The sequence below is a fragment of the Nothobranchius furzeri genome, chromosome 13 (assembly GCF_043380555.1).
Source record: "Nothobranchius furzeri strain GRZ-AD chromosome 13, NfurGRZ-RIMD1, whole genome shotgun sequence".
In the NCBI taxonomy this organism is placed as follows: Eukaryota; Metazoa; Chordata; class Actinopteri; order Cyprinodontiformes; family Nothobranchiidae; genus Nothobranchius; species Nothobranchius furzeri.
Genome location: NC_091753.1, coordinates 60,317,468 through 60,327,467, shown reverse-complemented (window position 1 = coordinate 60,327,467; position 10,000 = coordinate 60,317,468). Strand labels below are relative to the sequence as shown.

The window sequence follows — 10,000 nt, the reverse complement described above, 5'->3', positions numbered from 1 at the left end:
AGTCCATGATGACTGATCTGTACTCCAGGTCATTCCCTTCAGACACACAGCCAACAATGGCCGAGTCATCTGAGAACCTCTGGAGGTGACAGCTGCTGGTGCTGTAGGTGAAGTCCGAGGTGTAGACGGTGAAGAGAGAGGGTGAGAGCACCGTACCCTGTGGAGCTCCAGTACTGCACACAGCCACCTCAGATGTACAGTTGTGCAGCCTCATGTACTGTGGTCTGTTGGTGAGGTAGATGATGCAGGTCCATGCAGTCAGATGTTCGTCCATCCTGCACCCCTCATCATCTGCTGCAGTAGACGTCTGGATGGCGTTGAAGGCACTTAAGAAGTCCAAGAACGTGATTCTCTAGTGGCTTTTATGCATCTCGAGTTGAGTCAGAGCCCGGTGCTGCAGGACGATGAGCGTGTTCTCCACCCCCATGGTTGGTTTATATGCTAATTGCAGTGGGTCTATTTTTGGGGTCACCACTGAACGTAGGTGGGTGAGGATGAGTCTCTCCATGGTCTTCATCAGATGGGAGGTCAAGGCGGCAGGTCTGTAGAGGTCTGGTTCCCTGGGATGGGAAGTTTTGGGAACTGAAATCATACAGGAGGTCTTCCACAGGATGGGGACCTGCTCCAGCTGAAGGCCCAGGTTGAACATGTGTGTGACCACAAAGCTGTTAGCTCGGTCTCTGAGCAGACTGGGGCTGATCCCGTCAGAACCTGCTGATGGTTGGCGGTATATTTAAGCTCCTTCTGCACTTGTCTCTGCTCCCCTTTGTCTCCAGCCATAAAAGCTCTTTTCTTATCATTCAGCAAGGATTTCAGCTCAGGAGTCAACTAGGTTTTATTATTGGAGAAACACCTCCCTCTTCATGTTGGGACGGTGTTCTCTACACAGAGATGAACGTATTCAGTGACACAGTGGGTCAGTGATCTACTCGGAGATGTCCCAGTGGAGTTCTCAGGATTTCCCTTTGGTTTATTAGAAACCATAGATGAAGTTTTATTTTTAAAAGAACATCCAGTGATGGGAGTCAGCAAATCTAATGATGTAATGTAGCGCAGGAGGATGCCCGAGTTGTCCCGTAATCAGAAGGTTGCCGGTTTGATCCTGGCTATAGACAGAGAATTCTGCTGCAGTAGGGCTGCACGATATTAGGAAAACCTGCGATATTCGATAACAGTGCTTAATATTGCGATATCGATATTACTCACGATAAATGAACAAATACTAAAGTATGCAGTGTTGATGTCGTCTGGCGTGTGACGTCTGCTCTGGGTTCAAAGCAAACAAAAACTAATGCATGAATTCCATTACAACATAGAAATATGCAGCTGAACCTGCTACTGTATTAGCAGCTGCACCCGCTACTGTATTAGCAGCTGCACCCACTACTGCATTAGCAGCTGCACCCGCTACTGTATTAGCAGCTGCACCCGCTACTGTATTAGCAGCTGCACCCACTACTGCATTAGCAGCTACACCCGCTACTGTATTAGCAGCTGCACCCGCTACTGCATTAGCAGCTGCACCCGCTACTGTATTAGCAGCTGCACCCGCTACTGTATTAGCAGCTGCACCCGCTACTGTATTAGCAGCTGCACCCGCTACTGTATTAGCAGCTGCACCCGCTACTGTATTAGCAGCTGCACCCGCTACTGTATTAGCAGCTGCACCCGCTACTGCATTAGCAGCTACACCCGCTACTGTATTAGCAGCTGCACCCGCTACTGCATTAGCAGCTGCACCCGCTACTGTATTAGCAGCTGCACCCGCTACTGCATTAGCAGCTGCACCCGCTACTGTATTAGCAGCTGCACCCGCTACTGTATTAGCAGCTGCACCCGCTACTGCATTAGCAGCTGCACCTGCTACTGTTAGCAGCTTCACCCGCTACTGCATTAGCATCTGCACCAGCTACTGTATTAGCAGCTGCACCCGCTACTGTATTAGCAGCTGCACCCGCTACAGTATTAGCAGCTGCACCAGCTACTGTATTAGCAGCTGCACCCGCTACTGTATTAGCAGCTGCACCCGCTACTGTATTAGCAGCTGCACCAGCTACTGTATTAGCAGCTGCACCAGCTACTGTATTAGCAGCTGTGGAGGGAGTTGAAAGTCCATGTTGCTCGGCGACAGCCCCAAAACATCACTGCTCTTGAGAAGATCTGCATGGAGGAATGGGCCAAAATACCAGCTACTGTGTGTGCAAACCTGGTAAAGACCTATAGTAATCGTTTGACCTCTGTTATTGCCAACAAAGGTTATGTTACAAAGTTTTGAGTTGAATTTTTGTTATTAACCAAATACTTATTTTCCACCCTGATTTACAAATAAATTCTTTAAAAATCCTGCCATGTGAATTCATGGATTTTTTTCCACATTCTGTCTCTCACAGTTGAAGTGTACCTATGATGAAAATTACTGACCTCTGTCATCATTTTAAGTGGGAGAACTTGCACAATCGGTGGCTGACTAAATACTTTTTTGCTTCTTTTGGAGAAATTACTGCATATTAATTTCCTCATGAGGGCAGACCCTCAACAATGGTAAAGAGATGAAAGGAACTGCATGTGTGTGGATGAACTGGAAGCTGTAGTAAAAAAATTAAGGACATAAAATAAAAGTGATGAAGTGTAAACACTGATGTGTAAATACTGATGTACTGTTAGAAGTATAACATGTACTGAAATAATAACACACACACATACACACACACGCACACTCACACACACGCGCGCACACACACACCAGGTCTCAAGAGAAAACATGCAAATGAAACACTGAGAACTAGGAGTGTGTAAAATGTTCTTGTGTGTTTTCAGGCTCGTAACAAGCAGAGTGGAGAGATGGCAGCTATTAAAGTCATAAAGATGGAGCCAGGTGAGAGTCTTCATTATCCATCCATCCATCCATCCATCCACTTATCCAGAGTCGGGTCGCGGGGGCGGTAGCCTAAGGCGAGAGGCCCAGACTTCCCTCTCCCCAGCCACTTGGGCCAGCTCCTCCGGGGGAATCCCAAGGCATTCCCTGGCCAGGTGAGAGACATAGTCCCTCCACCGTGTCCTGGGTCTACCTTTAGGTCTCTTCCCGGTTGGACGTGCCCTGAAAACCTCACCAGGGAGGCGTCCAGGAGGCATCCTGACCAGATGCCCGAGCCACCTCAACTGGCTCCTCTCGATGTGGAGGAGCAGCAGGTCTACTCCAAGCCCCTCCCGGATGACCGAGCTTCTCACCCTATCTCTAAGGGAGAGCCCAGCCACTCTGCAAAGAAAACTCATTTCGGCCGCTTGTATCCGTGATCTCGTTCTTTCGGTCACTACCCAAAGCTCATGACCATAGGTGAGGGTAGGAACGTAGATCCACCGGTAAATCGAGAGCTTCACCTTCTGACTCAGCTCTCTCTTCACCACGACAGACCGGTACAACGCCCGCATCACTGCAGATGCAGCAACAATCCACCTGTCGATCTCACGCTCCATCTTTCCCTCACTCGTGAACAAGACCCCGAGATACTTAAACTCCTCCACTTGAGGCAGGACCTCATCCCTGACCCAGAGAAGCAGTGGCGGTTCTACATGGAATTACTCCCTGGGCGAGGTCCCCTTTGAGCGCCCCCCCACCCCAACCACCCCCCACCCCCACCACCACACCACACCACCTGCACGCACACACGCATGTTTTCTACAAACAGGCATGTTTTTTAGAACGACTATTGAACATTCATTTTTCTAAGTTGCACATATTTACATTAATTACTATGAAGCTGTCAGAATGTGAAGCAATACACATTATACACTGTGTAGTGTAATGGTTTATGGCTCTTTTATTAAAGAGGAACCATCCTACAGAATAATCTGGAATATTAATTTTAATAAATTAATAACCAAATGTTATAGAGATAAGAAGACTCAAAGGTTGTTTTCATCGATAAACTGACGATCATATCCGTGTGTCTGTGTTTCAGTTCAATGAAAAGACAAGTTTGAAATTTAAGACTTTTAATCCTTCAATTTAAACTAACGATTTGAAATGACAATCATAGGAAAAACAATCAACATTGGCAACCTCGTTGGACAATCTTTAACAGTTGATATTTTAAGCTTGCACAAATAGACCTTGTGTTGGATGTGCTAAGATTTGAGAATGATGGAATTATGAATGTGTGCATTCATGTGTCTGAGATTGCTTCAGGGAGAGAAAAGGCAAATCTGAGTGAAAATGATGGTTTGAATTAAACTTAGCTCTTATTAGAAAAACTGCATCAGAACGCTATCTATGGTGTTCTGCCTCACCGACCTTAGGACCCTCTTTTCGGATCCGGACCTCGGAGGATGTTATCCAGGTCACACCTTGGCTGGCAGAGGAGACGTATGTGTGCGACAATCCGGTCCAGAGTTGACCTCGGTACACGTTGATGAAGCGTTTAGCAGATACGCTTTCTCAAGTTTAAATTAACTCAGAAATCAAAGACTCTGGGACGAGTCTGCGTTAGCGGTTGCATTTCAGCTATTCTGTCTGGCTTGACAGAAATAGCGTGGGGGGGGGGGGGGGGGGGGGGGGAAGCCGGCGGGGCTCCGTTCCCCGTTGGCGTTTGTTCAGCACGTCCGCTCTCTTTCGTAGTCAAACTCGAACTGACTAACTTACCAAAAACCACTTCTCTTCCCAAAGCAAACTTGTGCGTCAGAGCAAATGTGTTTTGGAGTTACTGTGAATGCAGACCTGTGTGAGCGAGTGTGAAGGTCATCACTAACATCTCCCAAAAACATTATTTAATTAAAGAGCGGGTCAAGTGAGCCTCGGAGTCCTTTTCCACCCACGTATCAATTTTAAAAACTGCAACATTAGTAGGCGTTGCCTGGAGGACCGAGAGGGCGGAGCCACGGCAGTGACGAAGACGATGGCTAACGAGACGATGCTAGCTCCCTTCACTCTGAGCAGTTATTAGAAGTGGAGGACGTTTCTCCCCCTCCTTACCCAGACACTCGAGAAGAAAGGGACCAAGTCTATTTGGAGGAGACAAGCGGACCTGAGCCTTATTGTTTTGAGCTTGTGAGTTGCCTGAAACTCCCAGAACCGACCCAACAGAACCAGCTCTCAATGGTAAGTAGTCGTTAGCCATAGCGTTAGCTATGCAGGGTTTGGCTCCACGGCCCTAGAGAGCTAGTATTCAGCATGTTTTAGAGGTTCATCTGCTTCAACACACCTGGTTTTAATCAGCAACAAATAGCTGAGCTGCTTAACAGCTAATCTAACCTGTTAAAGCAGGAAAATCCACTGAAACATGCTGGATAGCAGCTCTCCAGGAGCCCTGGGCTCAAGTTACAGTCTGCTGCATAGAAAGTTATGAAAATACCCCATGATAAAATTATTCTGTAATGTGTTCAGCCCACTAAAACTGCCCTGATTTATTTATTTACTGATACCAGCTGCTCTCTTGGTTCTAGGTCCTCTGGTGTCTGCAGCTGGTCTCCTGCTGGTGGTGTCGTCAGGATCAGGAGCTTCCAGAAGAATGTGCCTTTCAATGACTCTTTCCCCCTTATTTGTTATATTAATTAAATAAATCTCAATTTATATATTTCCTGTTTTTGTTCATGTCCATAAATACTTAAACATGCTTGAAATTAAAACGAGCTTTTAACAGTGAGGTGCTAGTTTAATTCATCACAATAGAGCTAGTTAATCATGCATTGTTATAATTCAATTAATGTAATTTATAAATATCCATTAAAATATCAAAACTGGAATCAAAATGAGATATTTGGCAGCACAAAAAACTTGTCAAACACAATATTTATTATAATAATTGTAGGCAGACAGGAGACAGAGCTGATGGAGGTTCTCAGTCATCGAAGGATGGCTGAAGGCTTTCCAGGAACAGGAGATGTGGTGTTGTCTCTTCTCTCTCTATTCTGCCAGATGAGCTGATAGGTTACAGGTGTGTGAGGACATCCTCATGCTGTCATAACCAGATGACAGGAGGTATCAGGTGATCAGCCAGGCTAATGAAGAGATGCAGAAAGAAAACAAATCCAGGACAGTGTACAGTAATAACAATAATATGTGGTGTTGCTCACCTTATGTGCTCTTATAGAGTTATTAACGTGTGCCTGCCTCATGGTGTAGAGTCCATATTTTGCTGAGTGTCCTGCAATAATGCAGGTTATTAGTTAATTTACTTTTGATAGCAAAAACAAAATATTTAATGTAAAAGTTATTTACCAGGTGAATCAGCTCACACGTCACCACCAAGTGTCACAGGGGCAGAATCAGTAGCCTCCTTCATGATGTCATGATGTAATCACATACTTATTTAATTGTTAATATCTTAAAAATTCTGAAATGTTTTAATTTTTTTTTTACCTTGAACAGTTCACTGAGCTTGCACTGTCACTGAGGTGGAAGCTGGAATAAACAGCAGACACCTTACATCTTGGTCTTTTCAGGGGTGTGGACGCTGCTCTGGGACCTTCTGGAAGATGAATTTTCATCATGGTCCCCGTGGGTCACCAGACACACTGTGGCTGGGAGCTCTATTCTGGCTGGCTATGTAAAAACAAAGTAGCAGCACATTTATAAATGTTTCAAAGAGCATAAAATCACGTGTAACAATAATCTGTAAAACAAATTAAAACTAGAAGGTAATAATAAAATGTTTACATAGAAGATTATTAAAAATAATTCACCTTTGCTACGCCGGTAAAGCTTCACGTCAGCCTGGACAAGTGCATTCTTGCAGCTAAATCAGTCTGACAGCCAGTGTCTTGGGTAGATTTAGCCTGAAAAAAATATATAAGCACATTGTTGTTGGGAGTTTATAAAGTCAGATAATATACAAAAGAAACTGTCCTATATAGGCGCTTTATAACATTCCTAGTGTGTGATCGTTATTATAACGTAAAAGTCAGTCACACATGATGTGGAGAGCCTGAAATGCGACCTCCTGCACAGAATTCCTTACAGAACCTGGTCACAAGCTGGATTTCACGCTGTAATGCTGTCTGTCAACTAGTGCAGCGTTAGTTAGAGACACTGTTGCAGAATTGCCGACTGACTAGCTAAAGGAAGTGAACCACGTCTCTCAGACTTTGCATTTAGGTAGGGAATTGTCTTTAGAAGATGTTAAAACGTTTATTTAGCGTACTCACCTCAGACTGGAGCCCGTCATGGTGGGGGAGCAGAGTCGGTGGGCTGCATCTAAATCGCGGAAGAGCCACGGTGGGCACAGCCTCCCTCTTCAAACGGAGACGTGCAGAATCGCGGGTAAAATGCCCACAGAGTCACCGCAACCATACTACACTACACCTACTCACCAATACTAAGATGATATGGAGCACTAAACCCGAACTACTTTCCCAATTACACTAACAGCCAAACACTAACTAAACTACAATATCCAACAGCCAAGCTAACACTAAATAAGTATTTATAACACTAAAAGCTATGCTAAAGACTAGGATATGCTAATGCTATACGCTAATGCTGAACTACGGCTAACCTCCTACACTCGCTTGCAAATCCAACTCCCAACTCGCCACAAGGCGTGGCCGAGACGCTCGATGCTTTTATAACTTTGACACAGAGCTGCTACGTAGTACTCTACTGGTTTACGTAGTATCTTACTCTTTAGCCATTGGCTAAAATTTATTCAAAATGAGTCAAATTCTGTTTTAAGCTGAAGGTGGCGCTATACTGTGGTATTTAGGCAGAATTTTAATTTTTAAAGAAAATGCACCAAAATGCTAAAATAAAGAATGCACACATTTAAAACACTATTAGACACTCATTTATACAGTTCATCAGCAAAAAAAGTTAATTTAGACGTTACTTGCTCTTTAAGTATACTGATTCATTATAGTTCATTATGATTACCCAAAGCATAATAATCATTAATTTGATTAAAATACATTTATAATTAATAAAGTGATAAAATGATTATTTAGCATTAATAAACAACGGAAGCATAAGACTCTTTATTATGGCTAGATTGTGTGAGAACTCCTTCTTCTGGAGACCAGATGTTCGGTTGTTGTGGAATCGTGTAGACTTGCTGGCGGCTCAGGTCTTTAACTGTGGGTGAAAGTTGCTGGTGACCCAGCTTTGACCCAGCCGGGCAAATACAACCTTTGGCACAGAAAAAACCCATACTTCCTCACGCTACAACTGTATCAAAATATATAGAATCACATATACAAAAACAAACAGTAACTAAATATTAAGAATATATGAACATAATAGATAATAAATATTCTAAATAGCAAAAATATTTCACACATAACAAACTAAAGATGATCACTACAACATTAGAACAGAAAACATACAGTACATACCTTTATCTTTCTCCTCTTTTTTCTTTCTTTTTATTCCTGAATCGGGCACCTGGTGGTTTTAGCCTTTTTATGTTCATCTCTTCTGTTTGGCTCTTGACTCAGTAAGTTTCCTTTAGTCAGGACTAAACAATTTGACCTTGATGGGGGTGTGACCACAAAATCGTTTTGTTTTTCCTTTTTTTATTCGGTCATTTCACACAATTCATAAAAACCTGAAAGAATGATAGGCCTGTGTTTATGATATTATGAATGAAATGTGTGTTAAATGGAAGAACATCAAGATGTGATGGACTTTAGCCATGCTAATACAGTTGATTCAGCCCCTACCCGCTCATTTCATTTGGGAAAGACCCAGAGGTGAATTCCCTTGCCGCACCCCTCCCCTTCCTCTTCTTCATACACACACGGTGCACGTGAACGTTCTCAGTCAGCAGGAGCACCTGCAACTGCAGGGGGCGCCAACTTGCTGTTTACAATCCAGACACTGTCATATGACAGATAATAGAAAACCTCGGTGCGGCGCAAATTTCTTTCTTTTTTATTTTTTTACTCGGCGCTTGTGCGCCCCTTTTGTGTCATGAAAAAATGCCGCCCCGGGCAACTGCGCTGTCTGCCCGTGCCTAAAACCGCTACTGCGGAGAAGGTATTCTGCCCTTTTCCGAATCAAGACCATGGTCTTGCAAACCTCTCCAGCGAAAGCTGAAGATCACGTTCTGATGAAGCCAACAGGACCACATCATCTGCAAAAAACAGAGACCTGATCCTCAGGCCACCAAAACGGATGCCCTCCACACCTTGGCTGCTCCTAGAAATCCTGTCCATAAAGGTTATCAATCAATCAATCAATCAATCAATACCTTATTAATCCCTGAGGGGAATTAGAGAACAGAGGGATTATGAACAGAATCGGTGACAAAGGGCAGCCTTGGCGGAGTCCAACTCTCACTGGGAACGAGCCCGACTTACTGCCGGCAATGCGGACCAAGCTCTGGCACCGGTCATACAGGGACCTAACAGCCCGTATCAGAGGGCCTGGTACCCCATACTCCTGGAGTACCCCCCACAGGGCCCCCCGAGGGACACGGTCAAACGCCTTCTCCAAATCCACAAAACACATGTAGACTGGTTGGACAAATTCCCATGCACCCTCCAGGATCCCCCTAAGGGTATAGAGCTGGCCCAGTGTTCCACGGCCAGGACCAAAACCACATTGCTCCTCCTGAATCTGAGGTTCAACAATCCGACAGACCCTCCTCTCCAGAACCCTGAATAGACCTTACCAGGAAGGCTCAGGAGTGTGATCCCCCGTAGTTGGAACACACCCTGCGGTCCCCCTTTTTAAATAAGGGGACCACCACCCCGGTCTGCCAGTCCAGTGGGACTGCCCCCGATGTCCACGCGATATTGCAGAGCCGCGTCAGCCAACACAACATCCAGAGCCTTAAGGAACTTCGGGCGGATCTCATCCACCCCTGGAGTCTTGCCACAGAGGAGCTTTTAACCACCTCAGTGACCTCAGCACCAGAGATTCGAGAGGCCAACCCAAAGTCCCCAGACTCTGCTTCCTCACTGGAAGACGTGTCGGTGGGATTGAGGAGGTCTTCAAAGTATTCTGCCCACCGATCCACAACGTCCTGAGTAGAAGTCAGCAGCACACCGTCCCCTCTATACTGTAGAT

The 10,000-nt window shown here is 45.0% G+C and overlaps 1 protein-coding gene across 3 annotated transcripts in view; it reads left to right on the top strand.

Annotated features, from left to right (window-relative positions):
- LOC107379771 (mitogen-activated protein kinase kinase kinase kinase 5) overlaps positions 1 to 10,000 on the top strand; it is a 72,167-nt gene that overhangs the window by 13,119 nt on the left and 49,048 nt on the right. For all 3 annotated transcript variants that reach the window (XM_054742256.2, XM_070543722.1, XM_070543721.1), the window contains one exon: positions 2,818 to 2,875. In XM_054742256.2, the coding sequence (XP_054598231.1) occupies positions 2,818 to 2,875 (58 nt within the window). The remainder of the gene's footprint in view (positions 1 to 2,817; positions 2,876 to 10,000) is intronic.